The sequence below is a fragment of the Sebastes umbrosus genome, chromosome 10, assembly GCF_015220745.1.
Source record: "Sebastes umbrosus isolate fSebUmb1 chromosome 10, fSebUmb1.pri, whole genome shotgun sequence".
In the NCBI taxonomy this organism is placed as follows: domain Eukaryota; kingdom Metazoa; phylum Chordata; class Actinopteri; order Perciformes; family Sebastidae; genus Sebastes; species Sebastes umbrosus.
In genome coordinates this window covers 6,783,737-6,808,452 of record NC_051278.1, presented here as the reverse complement: position 1 = coordinate 6,808,452, position 24,716 = coordinate 6,783,737, and the positions used below count along the sequence as shown (strand labels likewise).

The 24,716-nt window shown below is 41.0% G+C and overlaps 2 protein-coding genes across 2 annotated transcripts; one reads left to right on the top strand and one right to left on the bottom strand.

Moving 5' to 3' along the window:
- Positions 1 to 4,359: 4,359 nt before the first annotated feature.
- Positions 4,360 to 21,135, bottom strand: desi2 (desumoylating isopeptidase 2). Its single transcript, XM_037781799.1, has 5 exons — positions 20,072 to 21,135; positions 9,159 to 9,231; positions 8,876 to 8,969; positions 7,291 to 7,432; positions 4,360 to 5,219 (listed from the first exon to the last, which is right to left on the bottom strand). Exons 1-5 carry the CDS (start codon positions 20,108 to 20,110, stop codon positions 4,944 to 4,946), a joined length of 624 nt encoding a protein of 207 aa, XP_037637727.1. The 5' UTR covers positions 20,111 to 21,135; the 3' UTR covers positions 4,360 to 4,943.
- Positions 21,136 to 22,524: 1,389 nt separating this feature from the next.
- Positions 22,525 to 24,252, top strand: LOC119495392 (carcinoembryonic antigen-related cell adhesion molecule 21-like). Its single transcript, XM_037781791.1, has one exon. It carries the CDS (start codon positions 22,659 to 22,661, stop codon positions 23,502 to 23,504), a length of 846 nt encoding a protein of 281 aa, XP_037637719.1. The 5' UTR covers positions 22,525 to 22,658; the 3' UTR covers positions 23,505 to 24,252.
- Positions 24,253 to 24,716: the final 464 nt, after the last annotated feature.

Genomic DNA, 24,716 nt, shown 5'->3' with positions numbered 1-24,716 from the left:
TGCAATGATATAATCATTTACTCAAAGAATGAGGGGTTCATTTAAAAAGTTGAACACGTGTGATGACAATTCAATGGCTGTTAACAAAAAAAACAAAACAGTGAAGATTGGTGAAGTTATAACTATCTTTGGCCTCAGTAATGGTGATTTGTGGGACTTTAAATGTTGAGATATGAACATAAAGTAACTATTTTCTCCCTCAGCATTTGGTTGGTGGATAACTAGTGTTTGATGATGATATTGTTCAGTTGTCAAAAGACAGAAATAATCTTATAATGGCAGAAAACTATCGGAAGCTGTGAAGGTTGAGGGAAACCTCAGTGTCTGTGAGGAGAACCACAGACAAGTAACAGTACAGATAACAGCCAGCAGAGGGCGCCGACATCAGCAGTAAGTGTGTGTGTGAGTGTCTGTGCATTAAATATAAACTTTTTTATTATACATACGTAGAAAGAAATATTTAAAATTAAGTTAATGATACACAGAGTCGAATCCATTCACTCCAAATCACAAATATGCTGGTTTCATGAGAAATGTCAGTCTTTGCTTTAACACTGTTTCGGTTTTGTTTGTCAGAAAACAAAGTCCTGAAAATAATCTTTTTACCAGTAGTTTAAATCTGCCACAGCACCAAAATAATGTTTAGCTTAAGGACCAAACAGTTTTCTTGGTTTTAAAGAAATCCAATCTCTTGAAGATTTGGCAATATCTTGAAAACAAAACCTTGGTGCTACATTTGTAAAGTGGATCTCTCTTGCAGAGCACCTGTGTGTGTTTGATGTGGATAAATTTGGCCCAGTTGGCAGCTTGGTTGTTACTAATATACACAAACATACTCACACATTCATGCACAGACAGGAAAACAAAGAGCAGCACAGGCTCACATCCAAACATCCAGGTTGTAAACAAAAGCTCTTTTTTTTTTTATCAAAGAGAGGAGTATAAAACTGCACCGCCACAGTGTGTTGTTGAAAAGCTCTATGGAGTGACTACTGCATTAGAAAAAGCAACAATAACGCAAACATAAAATGTGGGATAAAAAAGTTAAAAGGATTATATTACAAAGCCTTTTGGAGTCCTGAGTTTATCGAACATAAACAAAACAGACACAAAGGCCAGAGTCCATATATCATAGAAATACATTAAAAGGATTAAAAACAGGTTTCCTGTTTGTAGTCCAGCAAAACAGGTCAAATAATCGACTGAGAAATACGTTTTCAACACATCCGTTGTTCTTGTTTGGGACGATACACATTATGCAGCATGTGTGTTGTTGTTGACAGCCTATATAGAGCAGCATCTTCTTGTGTGATGACAGTACGTGAAGATTTCAGTGAGTTTTTCACACACAAAATGAAAGTGTAAACGCTTGAAATAAAACCTAAAAATGTTTTTTTTCTGTGATGCTCCAAGGTAACAACAATGTGCATCGTCCCTAACCGGACACAGATGTGAGGAAAAATGTTAGGCTGTGCAGGCTGATGGCAGGTCAGTTAAAGAGGAGAGTTTCAGTTCCCATTTAAGACACACTCTTCTCCAAATTCCACCATCTTCAGACATTTATGTAGATTACAAACCGTTAAGGGCTGACATCATGTCCTTAAAGGGATAGTTTGGGTGTTTTGAAGAGGGGTTGTGTGAGGTACTTATCCATGGTCAGTGTATTACCTTCAGTAGTTTAGAGAAAGGCGGCAGCAAAATGTATTTTAGACACCTGAAAGAATCAATGTTAGTATAAGTATACGCTATTTTTAGAATATTTTTTTGCTGGTTTTCCTTCCCGAGAGAGCTATATAGTCTTTGTTTCCGACTGGGAACTGAAGCAACCAGACTCCACTGAAAAACCCTGTAATTTTACATCACAGAACACGGGAGTTGCTGGTCTACCACTGCCTCGATCGGTTAGTTTGTTCGTGTTATTGTGTGACTTTGTGTGTGTGAATCCGAACTAACCAAAGTCACACAATAGCACAAACTAACCGACCGATTGAGGCAGCGGTAGACCAGCACCTCCCGTGTTCTGTGATGTAAAATGCGTGATATACTGACGCTTTGTCAGACCCCTCGGCGTCACTTTTTGGTCGCAGTAAACACATACTTAATGTTGTGAATTAAACAAAAACACTTGATAGGATTAGGCAACAAAACCACTATAGTTAGGTTTAAGAAGAAACAACATGGTTGGGCTTAAAATGACTATGTTTTTACAGTGAAAATGTGACTTGATGTTGTGAACACGAGACATGAATGAACAGGTGATTGTAAAGTGAAAGTGAAATTCAACACACAGGATGAAAGCCTCGTGTTTGTTGCGTGCATCCACCTCCCCCCACCCTCTCGCCCTGTATGTCTCTTTCGCTCTTTAAACTACGTCACCACAGCACTTTCCCTGAGCGTTTAATATTGACGCGGATGGATTTACATTGTAGTTAATAGAAAGCTTGGTGCGTCTCAAGGGTGCCTTGTGCATCGGTATTGAAGCCGACGGCCGTGACAAAGCGCCGGTATCTGACGCCCTGGGAATGAGAACGGGTTGTTATTTCAATGGAGTCTGGTAGCTTTGGCAAGAGCATAGATGAATACGACTTGAGGATAAGGGCAGTCACACTGCAAGGTACAGTGGTGAAAATATTATAAATATAGCGTAACTGGTATTGATTTTTTAGGGAGCTAAAATACGTTTTGCTGCCGTCCCCTTCCACAGCAGTACATTGCTTCGGTTCTGTGTCGACCTAACTTTGCACGGCAGCTGGATTCTCGCAATGTCACAAGATCGCAGTATCAAATGACACACAGGCTTCAAGTAATGTGTTTGTGTCCGGCTCGCCAGACAACGGGCCGATCAGCGTTTTGGTTGGTTCTATGTACAAACCTTCTGACGGGTCATATTAGTGTCGACCACCATGCTACTGTAGGTAACACATTGACTATAGATGAGTACCTCATACAATCCCACTTCAAAACACACAAACTATCCTTTTAATGTAAACTTGAATTACTCTGGTCAAACATGTAACTTACAAAGATGAACACACTGACAACTGGGAGCAGTCCAGTACAACCACAGTCTTCTACTGTTGGCCACTGGGACACTTGTGGGTTAAGTACCTTGCTCAAAGGCACCTTGGCAGTTGCTACTGAGAAATAATTTATACCCAGAACAAAAAGTCTGCTCTAATTTAAACATTATTGGTGAAGAAATAATTATAATTATTACATAACGGGCTGATACATTTAAATAATCTGCTTCATTGGGTTCAATTTTCTCAAATCACGTGTGGTTATCTCATGATGGGCAGGAGCTGCTACAGATACCTGACAACTGCTGATACAGATTTGACCTATAAAAAAAAAAGGAACAGAGAAAGGGACTCGGGAAGCAAAAATTACCTGGAACTGAACCCATCCACGGTGTGTTGGTTCTGGATCAGTTTATCTGTGTCTTTGTGGTGTTTGAGGAAAGTGAGGCTGATTGTAGTTCTATCCAGCTTGCTGTGAGAGGAAAAATAACAAAAACAAGGCTGAGGTCCTCATGCACACACAGCGTGTCGAGGCAAAGTGTATCGAGTTCAAACTCCACCGGCTGCTTTCAATATTTCACCAGCCAAACACAAGAACATCTTAATGACAGTTACCAGCCACAGATCAAATCATACCAGTGCTTGTCTAGTGGGGATTTAAAACTATAATAACAAAATCAATTAACAAAACAATGACAAATATTGTCCAGAAACCCTCACAGGTACTGTATTTAGCATTACAAAAATATGCTCAAATAATAACATGGCATTTACATTCACATATCTGGAGGTCAGAGGTCAAGGGACCCCTTTGAAAATAGCCATGTCAGTTTTTCCTCGTCAAAATTGAGCACAAGTTTGGAGCGTTATCTAGCCTCCTTCACTAGAAGCTAGTATGACATGGTTGGTACCAAAGGATTCTTTAGGTTTTTTAGAAAAAAATATTGTGAAAAGTCTGAAATAACAATCATTATCTCCTTTCTTATCCTTTCAATCATCTGGTGACCCCTATGGGTGCCAGTATACTCCATCACAAGTGTTTGTTGGATGGTCAAATAGTTTTGGAACGTCTGAAGGTCTAGGATTACTCAAATTAAATTGGGTTGTTAAAGATCAGTTCTTAAAAACTGACCCAAACTAGAGCTGCAACGATTAATCAATTAGTTGTCAACTATTAAATACATTTCCAGCTATTTCGATGATCGATTAATCGGTTTGAGTCATTTTTTAAGAAAAAAAAAGTCAAAATTCTCTGATTCCAGCTTCTTAAATATTAATATTTTCTGGTTTCTTTACTCCTCTATGACAGTAAAATGAGTAACTTTGAGCTGTGGACAAAACAAGACATCTGAGGACGTCATCTTAGGCTTTGGGAAACACTGATCGACATTTTTCACCATTTTATAGGCCAAATAACTTGACAATGAAAATAATCGTTGGTTGTAGCCCTAACCCAAACCAACGCCTCTTTTTCAGCATCCCCTCTCACTGTTTTCCACTACAACAAGGTGGGGATTAGCACCATCCACAAGCTAACTGCTGGTAAAATCTGTACGTGGCTGGTAAATTGTGAAACACTTTGATGGCTAAACAACCGGCGTTGCTTCTGCTCTGTGCTGTAAGTTGGCTGGTAAAACAATGAAAGAGATTTGAGGGAAATAGTTTGGATGTTGGGTGGGATGTTGGAATCCGTCAGCCATGTTTAGAGAGATGATCCTGCCTTCGTCAGCAGCAAGAGTTCCCTCCTCTGCTCTGGATCATTGCAAGAGATTTGGCTGACATTCTCACCCAGAGCAGGTAGCAGTTCAGTGCCTTGCTCGACGGCAGGACTTTTGGCTGTAGCTGGACTCTATCCTGCAGGCGTTCTGTTACCTGCCAGTCTCTGTAACCACAAGTCCAGTCTTCCAGCAGACCTTGCAGCCTCTACCGTCGGGGCTGGTGGCGGGAATGACGAGGCAAGGAGGAGGGGCTGGAGGAGGACGAGGGCGAGCAGGGCGACATGGACGCCAGGGAGGCTGTGGCGGCGGCGTCCTCCGCCTCCTCCAGCTCTCCCGCTCCGTGGAGCTCCTGGCTGACGCTGGACTGTAAGGCGGCCGGGGTCAGCCACTCTTTGGGCAGGCAGCTCTGGAGGAATGGCACGCAGGAGCTGAAGTAGGCCAGCCGGTTGACCCAGCGAGGGATCTCCCGGCCACAAAGGATCTGAGGAGAGGAGACCAGGATTCATCAGTGACAAGACAAAGAACATTACAGGGATTCATGTTGAAACCGACTCATCCCACAAAACCAAAGTAGTTAGTCCTCTTTTACTGTATATTATAATCAGAATTTTCTCACACTGACTGAATATTGCTTTCAACAAAGGTAATGTTAAAACAAAAAGAGGTTTTGTTGTGCAGTTTGACAACAGAGAAGGTGACTACTGGAGTCCACAAACTTAAAATAAAACAAAAACACTATGCCGAGCTTCAAGAGAGTAACATCAGTGATAAAAGTGATGCATTGTCGAGGGAATGTTTCTGATAACAGTTGATTCTTCTGATAATAAAGTTACAGCTTCGAATGTGATATTAATCTAAGCTTGCTTAGATGCATTTGCATTTGCTCTCTAAACAAAAAGGCCTTCATGGTCTACACATTTTACTCTTCTTCCTGGTTTGTTAATGTTTTGTAGGTCGGAAGACATCTGAGTCCGTCCACGTACGGCTGAGCTTGCTGTGGAATAAATCTCAAACAATGAATGCGCATAACTGGGAAATACATCCTGCCATTTTCTTGTGATGTGACCCAAGTGAAAAAATGTCTGAAACTTCCTTCATATTGTATTACATTTCCTGACTTTCTATGATTAAAAAAAACATTTAAAAAAAACCCAAGACATTCCAGAAACTCCTTGACCTGTGGCAAACCAGGAAATGCCTCTATGGTAGCAATTTATTCATCCACCTAACCAACCGGTCTGGTTCGAGGAAGGACCTTTCGAGTCTCTGGTGGATTTCTCTCTCACGCCATTCCCTTAATACGCGAGCGTGCAGGCACAGGCAGCAACACTGTCAATGTGAAGGCTAATTATGAACACTTAGCTCTATCTCTGCTCTTGCAGCATTATGGGGCGAGTGGCTTCCCAGAAACTCAGTGTTTCCCAGTCAAAGGGCTTAATTGTGCTTTTATCAAAACATTTTGCAGAAGCTGCTGATGGGCTGCTTTTTTTAAGATGCACGAGGAGACAGGGGGCGTGGATTTGCTTTTAACCACATAAAATGTCTTACCAAGCAGTCGACTAAGCATTTTTTGCCGTGCCATATGCACCCAACAGATGATACCAGAGTGTATACTCTGTTTAAGTTTAACTTCCTTACCTCCTTCAGAGAGGAGTGTGTTTTGACAGGAAGAAACCCCAGGCTATCTAAAATGCAAATGACTTTGGCTATAACCACAGTGATCTCACAGATGAGCACAGCTTCAACTGGGAGCCGGTGATCGAACCACCAACCCTGTGATTAGTGGACGACCACGATACTCCTGTCTGTCTCGAAGATGAACAACAGATAATCCACTTATATAATGAGGCAGTGTTGTTTGCTTTTCAAGAACAGGACTGACATCAGAGTCACGCGCATCAAATGTTCCCTCCGGAGAATCAATTGTTACGCTTGATCTTTCAAAGCTGCAACAACGATCCATGTTTTCCTCAGCCTCTTCTTTAAGTCAACCTCCCATATGAACAAGGTTACAGTCATCATGAAAATCAAACCCTGAGGGCAGCACACTGCTTCCCTGTGGTATCCATCAGCTGTGTGTTTGTTTCTCCATATTCTTGTGTAAATGTTTATGTTTGATTTTTGTCGGTCACCACATTGATGTGATGCATTGTGGTGTCCACGTGTGTGTGTGTGTGTGAGAATGCCTGCATCTTTAACTCTGTGGTATCATGTACATCCGTGTGTATATGTAGAATCAGCATATGTTTTGTGCGCGAGTGTGTGCGTTTGCCAGCTGGCTCTGCATGTCTGGGCTTGTATCAGTGTGTCTTAATCCCATCTCAGTGCTAGATGCTAACCGTAAGACTCCCTGCCCGTTAGTCACACCGGGATAAGCCGATTGAACGCACACACACACACAAGTTCAGTTAAACAGCCAAAATGGTGCAGTGCTGTACAGTGTGTGTTTGTCCAAGCTTGCTGCAAAAAGGACATTTTGTTTGTGTTTGTGTGTGTGTGTGTGTGTGTGTGTGTGTGTGTGTGTGTGTGTGTGTGTGTGTGCGTGCACCTACCTCCGACAGTGCCGAAGAGAAGTGATTGCAGTTCTTGTGCATGAGGTGGTAGGCGTTGCCTTTGTACTCCTTCCCCATCTCCTCCACGATCCGCTCCACGTCCTCCTCTGTGAAGTCCGTGCTGCCCAGGACTATGGCTTCTCTACAGAGATGAGCGGGGAAAGGGTGCGGAGGCAGGTGTTACTAGATATTTTTACTCACTGACAAAACATCAAAAACAACTTCCGGGCATTTTTTTTTTTAAAACCTCTTTTGCAAAGTTATCGGAATGCACAGATTTGATTGGGTGAGCAGGATGCTGATGCAAAGCGGAGGGGTCTTGAATCACCCTTAAGGTAGGAAGGAAGGAAGCAAAACTAAAGTCTACACATTTCTACGGCCAAAACATCACCGTCTGTCACATCTGAAATGACTTTGCTGCACTGTACAAAGACGTGTTCAGATGCAGAGGTCAGTTTGGCTCCACTTGTGCTATATAACGTGTTTACTCATTTTATATCAAGCACGACTCCGAATAGAGCGGAGTAAACAACAAATGTGGAGAATTGATTTAACAGATCTATTCAATGTTACAACTTTTCACCAATATCCACCTGGTTTGCCTCTTTAACCTCTAAAATAAGGAATATCTTGATGTAATGTTTTGCACTGGGAGAGAGCTCGCTTCGCTTTGCATTTGGCAAAGAGACGCGACCACAGTGGGTGATATGTAGGCATTTGTCCCAGATGATCCATACTTGCGGTCTAGTGGCCTGCATGGAGACAGCATGCGTGCCTGTGTGTGTGTGCAAAGCAGAGTCTGTCTAAAGCCACGGGGCAGATCAACTAGAGCAGAAGTAACACACAGCAGCTCTGTGCAGACGCACACAAACACAGACCCTGGGCTGATTCTGGGAATCCCAAAACGTATTGAACTGACTGGATGCTCTTCTGTCTCACCAACACAACATACCTCAATCCCACACAGCACTGATGTGAGAGAAATATTACATATTATCAAGCCCTTTTAGTTTCTGCAGTTAAGCTAAATCAACTTATTTTTAGCTCAACACCTTTCTGACATGGCACAGTGGGTTATACACCGTTGGGTTCACAGGCCTACAGATCATCCAACTTGTTCTTTTCCACCTCATTTACTTACATGCAGAATCAAAAAATCTACGAATCACCGAAGAATATACAGCAGTCCATCACAACACCACAAACCACAGTCTTTCTGACTACATAAACAGAACATTATACGCTTTAAAATCATAACGCACGCATTTATTTCAGGGGCTTTTTCCATTTGCAGCATGCAGACAGTAACACATGACCACTTTTTTCAGCTCAATCTTCTCCGTTTTATCTCATCTGTCCGAGACGAGTCAGCTGCCGCGAACCATGAGGACAAAAGTGTGAAATCATAACATGTCTGTCACATGCCGACTCTCTATCCGTGTATTTAATTTAATCTCTCTGTCCTGTCGTCTCGCTAATTGAGAGACTGACTGGCAAGCTGTTGGATGCATATTTGGGAAACAGAGAGAACACATGTATAAACTGTGATTCTGTGCATATAAAACACCAAATATGTCATACTTACTTGAACTTAAACGTCTCGCCGAGTTCGGTTGCATCACCGGGTGAAATCTCAAAGATCCCTGAGAATGGGTACGGGTGTCCGCCATAAGCAAACTCTAAACACACAACATTAAAGAAAAACATGAGTACAAACCATTCTCATGCAAACCAAGTCTCTCTGTGCCAAAGAACAACTTTATCCAGACATGCTTGACATTTGTAATATATTCTGAGCATCCTTTCTGAAACACCATCCACGGGCAGTCAACTGATATATGTGGTGTCATATTTCTGGCTAATCTTACCTCTTCCATAGATCTCAATCCCTGAGTGAAAGACTCCGATGCCCAGAGTGCTGGTAAACTCATTGATCCAGTACTGAAGACAGAAAGAGACAGAAACAGACACTGAATAAAATGTCTTTTGTATGTATTCAACAGTGCCTGGATGGACGTGCTGCATTTAAAAACATATACTAAAGTATGTAGTGTACACAGAATGTCTCTGAAATGGGTCGACACCAGTGTTTTTAAAAGGGATGCACAACGATTGATTGTTTCAGCACTAAAGCAGACCGTCACATAAATACAATTCAAATTATTAAATTTCCTATTAACATATGAATGAATCTGAAATGTGTGATGTAACCTTTTTGTGGTCACTACAGTTACACCACAGATGGCATTTGCAGAGGCATTGAGATCCTTTATACACACCAACAATAAAAAACAGGCCCACATACAAACACAAGAAAGGGCACACAAAATCAATAATTGCAGCAGCAGCAGTGACGTCTCCATCTTTTCAGTGGTGTGTCTGTCTAACATCCTGCGGCTACGAGCCGATTGGCCAGGCTGTTGCTAGGCAGAGCTTGTTTGTGTGGAAAAAGATGAGTTATCACAGCGGATGAAACGAGGGAATGTGAGCTCGATTTGACATCTTGAGGATGACGAATAACAACTCAGTAAATGAGCCAGATGCCGTTCAAGCTGCACACAAACAAAGAGTCACACCCGTGTCTAATGTTCGACAAACATAACAATGACGTGGCGTGAAAATATCGCAGATAATCCATGTTTATTGATCGAAAGCTGCAGCCCGACCAACTAATGTTTGATATTTTTGCTTGCTAAATAACTTAACGGATTATCAGAATAATTGCCAATCATTTTCAACATTCAATTGATTAATAGTTTCCGCCCTGGTGATGACTGAAGTGTCAGAGGATAGGTAGTGACGGGTCAATTAATAAAATCTACACAGCTTTTATTTTCCTTCTTTTACAATTACCTATTACACACCTACTATTTAACACCAAACTGATCACAACTTGCTGTGTTTTGTTTTTGTTACAACACAGCAGCATCAGTTGGGCATCATGCACTGTGCACAGGCAAACCATTTGCAAAACCTATTTTGCAGCCTGAAAACGATAGCAATCTATTTAAAAACGATTCTCGTACTTCCTGTCTAGTGTTATGCACGCAATCAGTGGCAGCCGAGCTGGCAGTCATCTGGATTGCAAATTTTTCTCTATGCACATCGTCTGTAACAGTTTAAACACAGACTGTGATCAAAATAGTTAATGAGGACACTGTATATATAGCTACTTGTTGCACATGTCAGGTAATAATAAACTGGTAGGTATACCTGCTGGAGAGAAGTGCCACCTTTCTGACTAGAGCAGAAACATGAGATGCAAGTTGTAAAGGGTAAGATAACAAAGGTGAGCAGTAAAGTGAGTTCACTGAATGGCTAAACTTTGACCACTGTGATGGATTATGTATCTCAATGACACATAACCTTTTGCACTACTGTTTTGCATTACAGTATCAAACGCACACTTTGTTTTTTCTTCTACAAGTGCAGTTAACTGTATTTTTGCAGAATTGAATTTCACATTAATTTCAATAAAAGTGATTCCACATCTTTCTTGTTGCAAAACTGAATCATGTTCATTATGGAGTGAAATTAGTCTCAAAATGGTCATTATGTATTACATAACCTACAAATGAAAAAATAAGATTTACAAATGTGAAAAACAAATTTGTGCGTAATTTTGGGTACTCACAAATGCGTCTTCCAATCAACTTGAACACATCTAAAACAGCTTTACAAATGCACACATCACAACCTGAATAAATGTAAATATTTTACTTACAGATGTTGAACTTCACAGATCTGATATTTTTCGTTTTCAAAAAGCTTCCTGTGTGTGCACGGATCGCCTGATACTCATGGATCAGGTTACTTTTGTGTGTGGAGTTTTGAGACTATTTTTATGATCTCCAGCTCCACACAGATCCACAAATGCATGCTGCGTTTAAGTAATGGTGGAAAACTGGGACATCCGGGCTTCTGGTAAAATCATGTGTAATTTCAAAGTGGGAAAGACGCTTTTCTAAATGGACAGAATAGCTCGTCACTCCTCGATTAGAACACATACATTACATACTCAATAAAGTAACCTATAAACTGTTTTACATGTGTTCAAACTGTATTTGTATGTAGCTTTGTAGACGAATGTGTGAATACGCAAAATTACGCAGAAGTGTTATACACATTTGTAAATCTTATTTTTCATTTGTAGGTCATCTAATACACATTTGTGACCTTTTTGAGACTAATTTCCCTCTATAGTTCATTGCCTTCAAGTCACTTTGATGAGCAAAACAAACAAGCATGTCTTGGAGTTAAAGTAGGTGAAAGGTGAGTCTGCTGGAGTTGACTGATCAGCTCTCTTCGTCCACCTTCGTCCTCTTCTTCAGTGAGGAAGGCCAAGAAAAAAGATGAATGTGGACGTTTCTCTTCAGACTAGAGGTGCAACGATTAATCCATTATTTTTTGTCAACTATTAAAATAATCGCCAACTATTTTGATAATAGATTAATTGGTTTGAGTCATTTTTTAAGAAAATAAAATGTGAATATGTTCTGGTTTCTTTACTCCTCTATGACAGGAAACTGAATGTCTTTGACTTGTGGACAAAACAAGACATTTGAGGACGTCATTTTGGGCTTTGGGAATCACTGATCAACATTTTTCACCATCTTATGACAGTTTAAAGACCAAACAACTAATCAATCAATCAAGAAAATAAAAGACGGGTTAATCGACAATAACACAAGTTTATTCAGGGTAATGACTAATTCATCTTCGGATATGTATCCCTCATTTTTTCTATGCAGTAAATTCTACAATATCAGAGACAACTGAACATAACACTGCTGAGCCAAGATGGTTTTCTTGCACAACATCTCAGCTCATCGTCTCACACTGCAAGCACTGTGTGTCTGCTTCCTGACCTACATAAGAGGTTGAAACGCTGCACAAAAAAAAGCTACTGCAAGAGTCAGCGAATGGCTTTTACTACAAGACAGAGGAAATCCCCTTTCAGATCCACTTAACTGGACTTCTAATTGTCAAACATCGATACCAAATCAGCTACCACTTATCATTTTATGCAAACCGAGACTGAATGTCGCACTAAAGAGGGCCAAGTGTGGCTCACAGGATTTATCAACTGACCACCCCATCACATTTAGATGAATCATCAACATCTAGTCCAAAAACAATACGTCATCCGGAGTAGGCCCTCATGACCACGCCCCCTTTTGGGGGAAAACAATCCCGTGTCCCTCATGAAGAAGTTGAAAACATGACTGCAAACGTTGGTAATAGTAAGAAACGTTGCTGAAGAGTTGCTGTGTAGTTGGTTGCACCAACAATAAATCCACAGACGCTGATCTCCAATTTGTTCCCCTGGGAGAAAATGATAAAAAGCTGTTGTGTAGCGGGTTAACAAGGCTTTCACACTGAGAGGCACATACGATACGTGAATATTCACTGTCAGTGTGATAAATGGCTAAATGATGCTGGTAACGTTAGCTTCAGAGGGAGACTGCTGCAGCAATACAGTCATAATTAAGCAGCATCAGTCTGTCGTCTCCAACTAAGTCTCAGCCTATAGATCAAACAGTTGGCCATTAACAGACTGGTTATTTACAGACAACACTCAGCCTGACGTGATTCAATCAAATATGTAGAGATGTCTGGATAAACAATATCCGGCCACTGTGTTGGACGGGAGAGGACTGAAGGGCGTCGATCAACCTTCATTTATTAACGTATCGCAAACGCTCAGGTTCAGGCGAGCTCACAAAATGATTATTAGACAAAACAAACATTTGTATAAAAAGAGATAAATGCATATAACTTGTCAAAATTACAATCCAAACATAAGCCAAATTGCATTGATATCTACGGGGTCTTCGGTTTTCTATCCGGCAGAAGGGCGTGTGGCCGTGTCTACGGGCGAAGTACACGTATGTGCCGGTCTGATGTATAGTACAACATCTCACCATGTAACTTCTAACATTTCCACTGGCAGGATTTTTCCAGCACAGATAATTTATCACATCAGCAAATCTCCTCTTAAGATTTTTGAGCAAAAACAGCATTATTAAGCTCCTGCTTGTATCCGTGTTTTCTCTGAGCACAGTAATAATAGCAATCTGTGTTTACAATGGCTGCTTCTCAAAGACTGCTCAGAAGTTCAGTTACTAAGTGTAGCTTCACGGCTTTTCCTAAGAAGCCAGAGCTTTAAGTGGATCCTGTCCAGAAAACTGAAGAATCCACAACAGCATTTAAGTTGCAAAAGAAACCCACAGATACGAGAGTCCCCAAAAAGCCACAACTGACTTCACACAAAAGGAACACTTTAAACATGAATACAAGCTTATTGTGCAGTTGCACTAACTCTAAATCCCTCTCAGTAGAGTGTCAGATAGATGCCCAAACACGTAACAGCAAATGCAGCCGTGGGATGAGTCCCAGGACTGTGTGTGTGGGAAAACATTGTAGTAAGCTAATCTGCTAGTTTAGTACGCTACTCCCCCCCCTCGGTGGTGCAATAAGACTATTATCTGGGCCCTCATTACTTCAAAGCTCGTTAAAACCCGCCTCCGCTACAGCACAGGGAGCGGGCTGAGTGTGTGTACGGCGAGCATTTGTGTGTTTATGAATGAAATAAAGAGAGCTAAAGGGAGGGAGGGAAAGAGAGATGGATGAAAGAAGAGAAGCTGGGTGCTGCAGTTAATGCCTGTATACTTAATCATGCCACTAGTGCAGTGCTGTAATGATTATAAATGTTAAACAGAATAATTAGCAATGAAATATGAATGAATTAGCTTTAGCGTGTGCATCACTGCTTTGAAACTCTGCAGTGGACACATGCTGACTGAAACCAAATGAAAAACACATATTGAGCCACAAGCTGGTACGTTTTTACTGTGCTGCATTAACCCTCTGAACCCCAAGCCAAAATGTCTTTTGTGCAGTATAACACAGTTATGATGCAATATATCATGAAAAAGGAAGTTGAATTTCTTAGATAATTTATTTTACAAAATTAGGAGGACAAAAAGCACTGTAACACCGTACACTCACTAAGTTATTTCTCTTGTCTTGACACACGTTACCTTGTAAACTAGACGGCACAAAGGAAGAACCGGAGTCCTGACTGATAATTGATCCCGAGCGAGTCATCCACAGCCACAACAACCTGCGTGACGCTGTTAAACCTAATACCTTAAAACACTCTCAGATACAGTAGACCACGGCGGTGTCTGGTAGGCGGACAGGTGGTGTGCAGATAATGCTGTCTCATTAGAGCAGCGTACTAAAGCACTCAGAGCTGGCCAGGAAATCCACTTAGCAGAGATGGGAGCAGGACGGCAGGGAGGTCCTGACATAGTGAATTGGAAAGAAAAAATGGTGGTGGTGGTGGTGGGGGTCTGTACTTAATTTTGTAAAGATATTCCTGTTAGTCACGTGACAGCATTGTTCCTCAAATGCAAAGGGGTATTTGTCTTTTAGAGTAAATGGTCAGTGTCTTACTTACATCACTGTAGGGATGCACCCATCCGGCTTTTTCAGTCCCGATACCGATAGTGATACCTGGACCGGTCGATACTGAGTACCGGTCCCAAAAATACGAGTGTTTAATTAATAAACTGTATGCTCAATTTTGTGGAAGTGACTGGGATTGTTCTTTTTATGTGTAAGGAAACATCAGGCTTGACTAAAACCTTTTTTTCTTAACTTTGTAAAACAAAATGACACAAATAAATACATAGATAGAAATTTATTGAATTGTTATTTATTATTAAAATAATAAATCGTGCACCAGCAACTTGGTAAAACATCTTCGAAATTAACAAAATTAGTATTTATTATTAAAATAATAAATCGTGCTCCAGCAACTTGGTAAAACACCTTCAAAATTAACAAAATTAGTATTTATTATTAAAATAATAAATCGTGCACCAGCAACTTGGTAAAACACCTTAAAAATTAACAAAATTAGTATCTATTATTAAAATAATAAATCGTGCACCAGCAACTTGGTAAAACACCTTCAAAATTTAAAAGAATTGTATTTATTATTAAAATAATAAATTGGGCACCAGCAACTTGGTAAAACATCTTCGAAATTAACAAAATTAGTATTTATTATTAAAATAATAAATCGTGCTCCAGCAACTTGGTAAAAAATCTTCAAAATGAACCGATTTTTTATTTATTATTAAAATAATAAATCGTGCACCTGCAACTTGGTAAAAAAACTTCAAAATTAACAGAATTTTTTCATTTATTATTAAAATAATAAATCATGCAGTTACACTAACTTTTGAGTCAGTATCAGCCTGATATCTGATCCGGTATCGGTATCGGTGCATCCCTACACCACAGGGCAGACAGACTGACATGTTGCATAAAATGACAGATGCACTCACTGAGCCTCCACGCTGCGCCCCTCAGCCACCAACCAGGCTGCACTTCAGTTAGCACTCGCTGCCACTGCTCATTACACGGTGTGAACATCCGAGACGGCGGTGGGGATCCTGCAGTGTGTGTCGCCACTGTCTTGACCTCTGCCATTATCTCATCTCTGCAGTTTCCTGACTTCCTTTCTTAGACAAACAGCCAGTCGGCTAACCAGACACACGACTGCTCATTAAGCCAATAAATAAGGCCCCGCTCAGTCCGTCTGATGACCATGAATTCTGTCTAAAGTTTAGCGGTAGTGCAGCATCATCATGCAACAAACTGGAATAACAACTTTATAGCATGTACTGCACTACTGTGCTAATTCTACTATTTACTAGAGGGGAACACAATTAACAACAAGTTATTCAGCAACAATTTTGATATAATTGATTAATCAATTGTCATTTTTTTCACCAAACTATCTCTTGTTCCAGCTTCTAAATTGTGAGGATTTGGTGCTTTTATTTTAGAGCTGCAACAATTAATCGATTTATAGATTATTTGTCAACTATTAAATTGAATGCCAACTATTTTGATAATCGATTAATCAAGTAATTTTTTTAAGAATAAAAGTCAAAATCCTTGCGGGTTTCAGAGGGTTAATCAACCAGCAGACAGCAAGTCTACCAGTCACTGCAGAGAGCATGCAGCCAGTCATAATCCCCAGAAGTCAGCTGGTCATTTTTCTTACAGTACTCGCGTCAGAACAGCCTAATCAATAGACAGAGGAAGTAGCCCACACAAAAATACACTACTAACACCAAAAATATGCATGGGTGTGAGTCGATCTGCATGCACAAGCCCAAACCACCAAATTCCTTTGAATGTGCACACTCATTCTGCCTCTCACACATACACACTTAAACCTCATAGAGATAACAACTGAACCATCAACGAATCAATGAACAGAAAGCACAAAGTGCCCGCAACTGTCAAATTCAAGTTACACACATGTGTGTGTTATAGCTATGTATAAGTAGCTTTTGTAAGCGCTGTGTGTGTGAAAGTGTGTCAAGGCCCCCGCAGCCGTTCACATGGATGGAACTGAGACAGAGATAAAAGCTCTTCAGTCGTTACCGAGAAGAAACTAATGTGGACCGCAAGTCAAGTGGAAGACATGAGGAAGTGAAAGGAAGAGGGGGAGGAGAGAAGAAAGAGCGAAAACGAGTAGGGGATAAGGGGAGACAAGGGGACGACAGAGAAGGAAAGAAAGATGTGACAGAAAGGAAAGTAGAGCGTGAATCAATGGATGAGGAAGGAAGGAGGAAAGGATGGAACAAATCCAGTAGTTATGGTGATAAATATGAGAAGGAACAGAACTTATAAAAGCCACCCATGATTTCACACAGCGTGTTATGCTACTCTAGATACACTACAAGGAAACATAGTTTGCACTGATCCTCAAAGGCCCGTTTAATGACTCTGTGGCTCTCAGTGTTAATCCATTTAAAACAGCCTTCAACCTTCTGACCTCAGGCCTGTGATGCCATATTGACCATCAGCTAAAAGGGAGCACAACAGCACTAAATCAGATTAACAGGAGCGAGACAAGAAGAATCCTCACTAGAAAGAGAGACAGGATCTTCATATTGAATCGGGAATAAAATATCTTTAGATATCTTCTAGACTTTGACAAGCGGGGGAGGAAAAAGAAGACAAAAACATGAGGACGTATTCTCCTTATTCTCGGGGGCTGTTACTGTAGAAATGATTATGGGCGTAACTTCCTTTGAGGTAGCGGAAGCAGCAGTAAACTAGTTAGTCCCATAGGCTAACCATAGTGGCTAAACGCCAACGGCGCTTGTTTCGAAAAGTAATTCGCCTTCAATTTAGCAAATCCTGTTTTATTTTTTTAACAGATATTTAACTAATTTGCATTTTCTAAAATGTCCTTGCATTCGCGGCTGTACTAACAACCAGACAGAGCTAAATTTGTGGCTTCAAAAACAGTGTGTTGAACATGCATGCACCCAAAACAAAAAGGGATTGTTCTTGTGACCAACGGTACAGTTTCCATCGCCCACCTACAGACGAGGAATCTAGAAGAATGTGGCTGAGAAACAAAACTTGAATAGACCACCCAAAACCCTTTAAGTTATATGTGCTCATTTCATTTAGTCGACAAAAAGCCAACGGAGCAAAACACGTATCCTACTTTGTAGTTGGGCTACAAAAGAGCAGCGGAGAAGAGACGTCAGGTCATTAAAAGGACTGACAGCAGTGCCAGGAGTACATCAGGTAGTATTTCATGTGTAGGGAGGACACAGCATTGTAGCGTCTGTTTAATGACAGACAGTAACTTTTACTATTTTCTGTACGGTTTAAAATGTAAGGCAGTTTATGGCACAAAAAAAACAAAACCTTGTTACTGTGGAGGTACTGATCTGCCTCTGAGCTTTTCAGATTGTTCATCGCTTCACCGTCTGCAGCATTGGAGTCAATAAAGTAGCTAAATACGCTCGTCCTCCCATCCCTGCATAGTAGAAGGCAGAGGTATGATCACATTATCCCGTTTTAGGTGTAATAGGTGGTGTTCCCACATGTTTTACTAGATTTTTTAATGCAGTCGCTCTAGGAGAGAGAGCCGGAAGTTGCGCCCATACTTCACGCAAGGCATCATGATGGTTAGGAATAAGGTGGATAAAAAGGACAAAAGCCTGGTGAACATTTATGGCAGGTTGTGGTTTTCCAGGCAAAGTAAACACTGCCTCTGCTCGTTTCATAACCCCAAAGACAATTCCCATTGTAAGTGAAATCCGTCCGCCGTAGGGAATCCATATCAATCAATGATTCATCAACAGATCAGTCGATTTCCAGCCCCCACCTCTCCACTGACTCACTGCTGCATGGTGACAACATAGTGACTCAAATTCAACCTCTGGCTCATTCTGTAACAAAGAGAAATACATTTCCCTCTCCAGAAATGCAGTTTGCATGGGTGAAATGTCAGTTTACTTTCACATCCACTTGTGGTTTAGCAGCAGTTTGAGTTGGAGTCCCATGTTTTCCTGTTTTCATCTTGAGTGAACTGAAATACTAAAAAGCTGTGGTTTGTTTGCAGACTGACACGGATGAATGAATATAAAAGGAAACACTTAAAGAAAAGGTGACTCTTTGGAACAGCATGTTTCCTGTAAATATTCCAACACAGTCTCACAGTTCGTGAAATAGTCACAAAATTGAATCTATTTGATTTGTGTAAATCGACACGGATTTACTTCTTTATTCGTGACGCTCAGCACGACTTTCAACAACACGTGACGCACGTGTCAATTTCCGCTCCAGTCTTTTCAAAATAAAACTACTAGGTTTATGAATAGATCGACTTGGTTAGGTTTAGGCAACAAACTACTTAGTTAGGTTTAGGAAAAAATTGTGGCTTGGATTAAAATAACACCGGAAGTGCCGTAACTTAAGTACAGAAGTTGAAAAGTAGAAAAAGAGCGTGGTTGATTATTTCATGAACTTCTGTGCGACTGGGCGGAAACGTTTCACTTACTTGAGTCACAGCTTATAGAAAGTCCAACAAGGACTATTTTGCTCCTGTCCTGATCATGAAAAAGCTAAATATTGTCAATGTGACATGTGTGAACCGGTGTGTGTTTCATCTTTCAAATTACAGTTTAAAACTGTTTAACCTGGCCCCATTAGAAAACACGTTTTTTACAGATGTGTTCTGGTACTGTGTAATGGAGTGTGTTGCACTGAACACACCTAGCAAAGCTCAGGTTTAAACTGTTTTTATCTGAATAGTGTAAAGCCTCTTCCAAAAAGCACTTCACGTCAAGAAAACTTGCTGCACTGTGTTGTGAATGTATGCCGAATTGAAGAATGGTTCATAATCATTTAAAAATACTGTATATATTTCATACCAAATTCAAGCCATCTTTGAATAACTGCTGAATAAAATGGAGAATTAAATAACAGGAGTTTGGCATGACGTCCCATTGTTGACATGGCAAAATCAATACACATTTGAACCATACTTGGGATAAAGTAGTAATAAAACATGCCATATTTCTGGCTCTTTGACTAAAAATATTTGGTAATTGTCAGTTGAATTTTTTTTTTAATAAGACTACTAGGTTTAGGAATAGATCAACTTGGTTAGGTTTAGGCAACAAACATTGTGGCTTAGCTTAAAACTAGCAGAGTTTGGTGTTGTAAATGTATGCCGAATTGAAGAATAGCTCATAATAAATAAAACAATATACTTCATACCAAATTCAAACCATCTTTGAATAACTGCTGAATAAAATAGAGAATTAAATAATGGAGTTTGGCGTGGCGTCCCATTGTTGACATGGCAAAATCAATGCACATATGAACCATACTTTGATAAAGTAGTAATAAAACATTATTTTTTTCTGGCTCTTTGACTACTCACCATATCATAGACGTTGAGGATGATCGGCTCGTTTGCCATCACTTGCAACCCCACTTTTCACCCCCTATAGTCCCTTCTTCGTCTCTGCGGTGCGGGGGTCTTCTTCCTCCGCACAGCCCCCCGACTCCTGCGTCCTTTTCCGGGGGAGCGAGATCCAGACTCTCGCCCTCCAAAAATAGACCTCCCTCACTCCTCCTCCTTTATTCCTCCTGACACTTTCACCACAGATGTTCAGCTTGAAGATTCAACCTCACAACCCCGGTGTAGAAAACAGTTCCGAGGGTGTTTTTACCGTCCAACATCTGACGGGGCTTTGTCCAGATCCAGCCCGGTCACGGAGCAGCAGCGGCGGCGTCACGGAGGACAGATGAGCCGCTTCAAGCTACCGAGGTCGGAGTGAAAAAGAGCACTTTACAAGGAGGATTTTAGTCTTCTAGGAGGCGCGTTGGCACGGAAAAACCTCAAATACATTTTCCCCAAACGAATTTAATCATCAAAATGACATAATGTTGAGGTATTGGTGCAGAATTAGCTCAGAGAGAATGACTTGCTATATATACTCCCTTTATTAGCTAGCTAACGGTAGCCATGGATCCAGCAGCCAGGCAGAATGAGAGCTGGACGGTTGAGAGGAGTGGGCGAGCAGAGCGGTGAACGATGAGTCCGCACTCGATTAATCAACCTTTGGTGCGCTGAGCATTATGGGGGATGTAGTTTTTAAATTAAAAACAGCTTTTTTTAGCTGGAACTTATGGAGCCCCCTTAGACCCCTTAGGAGAAATTTGTGTGTTTGTGTTTTAACAACGTTTTAGTTATGAGTTATTGATCCAGGAAGTTTGAATCTGTCAATATCTTTCCAGCTTTACCGAAGTACATCATCTAGGGGGGCTCTGTACATCAGCAAAGTGTGGACAGTCAGGAATGATTGGAAGAAATGCTCTATGAAGTAACTAGAGGGAACGACATGCCTAACTTGAGGGAACGAGATGTCTAACTTGAGGGAACGAGATACTAACTCGAGGGAACGAGTTACTAACTCGAGGGAACGAGATAACTATCTCGAGGGAACGAGATACCTAACAGAACGAGTTACTAACTCGAGGGAACGAGGTACCTAACGGAACGAGTTACTAACTCGAGGGAAGGAGTTAGTAACTCGAGGGAACGAGATACCTAACTTGAGGGAACAAGGTACCTAACACGAGGGAACGAGGTACCTAACGAAATGAGTTACTAACTCGAGGGAACGAGGTACCTAACGGAACGAGTAACTAACTCATGGGAACGAGGTACCTAACGGAACGAGTTACTAACTCGAGGGAACGAGATACCTAACTTGAGGGAACGAGGTACCTAACGGAACGAGATACTAACTCGAGGGAACAAGATACTAACTTGAGGGAACAAGATACTAACTCGAGGGAACGAGGTACCAAACAGAACGAGGTACTAACTTGAGGGAACAAGTTACTAACTCTAGGGAATGAGGTACTAACTCGAGGGAACGAGATACCTAACGGAACGAGTTACTAACTTGAGGGACCAAGTTAGTAACTCGAGGGAACGAGTTACTAACTCGAGGGAACGAGGTACTAACTTGAGGGAACGAGATACCTAAGGGAACGAGTTACTAACTTGAGGGAACGAGTTACGAACTCGAGGGAACGAGGTACTTACTCGAGGGAACAAGTTAATAAATGTTCTCCAAGGGGGTCTATGGGGTCTAGGAGGTCTGGGGGTCTAGGGGTCTAGGGGGTCTAGGGAGGTCTAGGGTCTAGGGAGGTCTAGGGGATCTCCGTACTGACGGATTCGCTCTACTTCGATTTGCTTTTTAACTTCCAATTCATGTTTCATTTTGTCATGTTCAAGCTGCAACATCAGAATCTCCTTCTGTTGCTCAAAAGTTAGTCCCTGAGTCTGAAAGGACACAGCAGTAGGACTTGGAGGAGACTTCTCTTCATCTCCGGGCATAATTCCTATTTTGATTCATTTAGATTTTATAGACTCTTTAATATTTTCTTTAATGCGCTTGTCTCCTCCAACAACCACTGAATAATGCTCAGCAATCAAGAGCAACTGCTCTTTTGTGCAGGTATCTGAGTGTGATATGTTGTGAGTGAAAACTAAAGAAAAGCCAAACAAAGTCAGCCCGGCAGGTTCTGGCAGGGATGAGTCCAGGTGAAGGAGAGAGAGAGACCAGAGCAACGCTTGATTGGGGCTTTTATGCTCAGGGCGCACCAGCATCAGGTGCTCTGCATCAGGCATCTTCTCCCTTGATACCTTCAAGGACACGGGGAAAGAATAAATGGCAAATCCACACTGGCATCTCAGTAGTGAGGCTGTCACACTATACCACCCCCCCGGAGATATGACGCGTTGATGGCGCGTGACCCAGCCTCATTCCCATGGACTTTGGTCCAACAGTCTGTCAAAGTGACTTCTGTTTTCGTTTCCTCAATAGCCAGCAGAAGGAAGGGTGTGAACGCACTGCTTAAGGGTGTGGGGCGGCGAGCTAAAAAAAATAACCGTCTGTTTCTTACTGACTATGAAGATTGATATCTTTCCAGTGGTGTATTGATCCGTGGACATGATGGGTATACTGCCCGGGTTGTGTGTGTTGTTGTTGATGGCGCTGCTGTACGTCGCTGTTACCGAGGATACTGTAACTACGGTGTACTTCACGGATGGCGGAGATCTAACGTTAGAAGTGAGGCCTGCTTTTCCGGGACACATCAACGACATCCTGTGGAAGTGCAACGGTAATCTGCTGGCCGATTGGGTGGAGAATCTGGTTCCTTTGAGTTATGACCCCAGAATTAAAGGACGAGCAAACCTCACCATAGAGACTGGACAGCTGATCATCAACAACATGAGTAAAGAGGACGAGGGTGTGTATTCAGTGGAGATCAACGACAGAGTCCAGAGTGAGAGATATCGAGCTAAATTGATCAACAAGGTCCAGATGCCCGAAGTAGTGTGGAGGACATTTACTTGTGAGGCTGAGTCTGAGAGTTGTAGGTTCACCTGTGACTCAGACACCACTGGGGCTGAACCCATCACCTACAGCTGGAAGAAGGGAGAGTGGGAGGTGTCTCAGAAGGACATCACCATCATCATCAAGGATGACTCAGGTGTGAAGACCTTCCCCTTTATGATGGAGAACCCAGTCAGCTGGGAAGAAAGTGACCCGCTCTACTGGGAGCTTAAGCCAGACAACAGTGCTGCAATTTGGGTGGGTGTTTTTGTTAGTTTGCGCGTCTTAGCTGGGGTTGTGGTTGGTTTGGTTGTGGCATGGATAAAGAAGATAGGCCCCTTCAAGAAGCAAGGAACCAACATCACTGATCCTGCACATGGAAATGGACAGCCAACTTCTCCTCCTAGTGACAGTTCACCTAAGACAGCTGAGACCATACCACTTCAGGATAACCCCTAAGACACAAAGTCAGACGCCAAAGAAACTGCATGAAGTTGAGGAGCTCAAATAGTCCTCAGACTTCTATTTCTGCATACATGACATGTACAAACATGTTCATTTTTTTGTGTATTTTTTAGCATTCAGCTGTGTGCATCATCGACTGTTACCTGCAGCAGAGGGATTTTCATGACAACAAAGTTGTTTTTTTAAGAACAGCATGAAAACATGATTGTATTTTTTGTATTTATTTATTTTTTTAAACAGCCACCTGTGATTTTATATATGTATGTATGTATGTGGGTGTTTCTGCAACTAAAATCACTTTTGACTCTCCTAAATTAAAAAAAAAAAACAATCTCTATGAATTTTAACCATCAGAGAAAACTAAACTTATATTAACAGATATATGATATTCTCAGTGAGTCTTTGCAGTGTGCCTGAGGATGTAAATAAGTCAATCAGACATATTGATAATGTGAGTGAATCAGCTTTGAATATATCTGATAAGAAACCATACCAAAGAAAAGTCTGATTTAATCACCAGAAGTGAATGTAATTAAATTACCAACATTTCAGCATCTTCTGACCAGTTTCCAAAAAGTCTACACATAAAGACGTACACACAATTGCATTTAGTCGTTAAGATTTTAATCTGTAACATGTTTATTTTTTATGTTTTGTATCACTTTGTTCTTATACTAAATGTCCTTACTGCAACATTTCAATAACATTCATATATATAAATAAATACATATTTTTAAATTCATTTTCATCAAGCTTCGTGCATTATTGTAAATATTGATATAAAAATATTTTCTAAAAATAACAACCTGAACAATTTAGACAGTAACCATAGATGTCAATCTTCATACTTCCAAGAGTCAAAGTCGAAGGTGACGCCTTCAACTGTCTCTTGTTTTATACAACCAGCAGTCAAAAACTAAAACATATTCAATTTACAGTGATAGAAAAGTAGTAAAATCTCCACATTTGTGAAGTGGCAGCCAGATCATTTTGTAATTTTTGCTTGATAAATTACTTCTGACAATCAATCAACTATCAAAATTGATGTTATTATTAAAAGGGTTATTAAACTCTCCAGAAATGATAATGCAGTCCTAAAAAAGATGTGTGAAGTGATGTTGGTAGTACTACACTGTATAATACTGAAGTTAATGAATATTTTTCTCTTTTCGTCGTTGCACTTTGTAGACGGTCCCTGACCCCTGG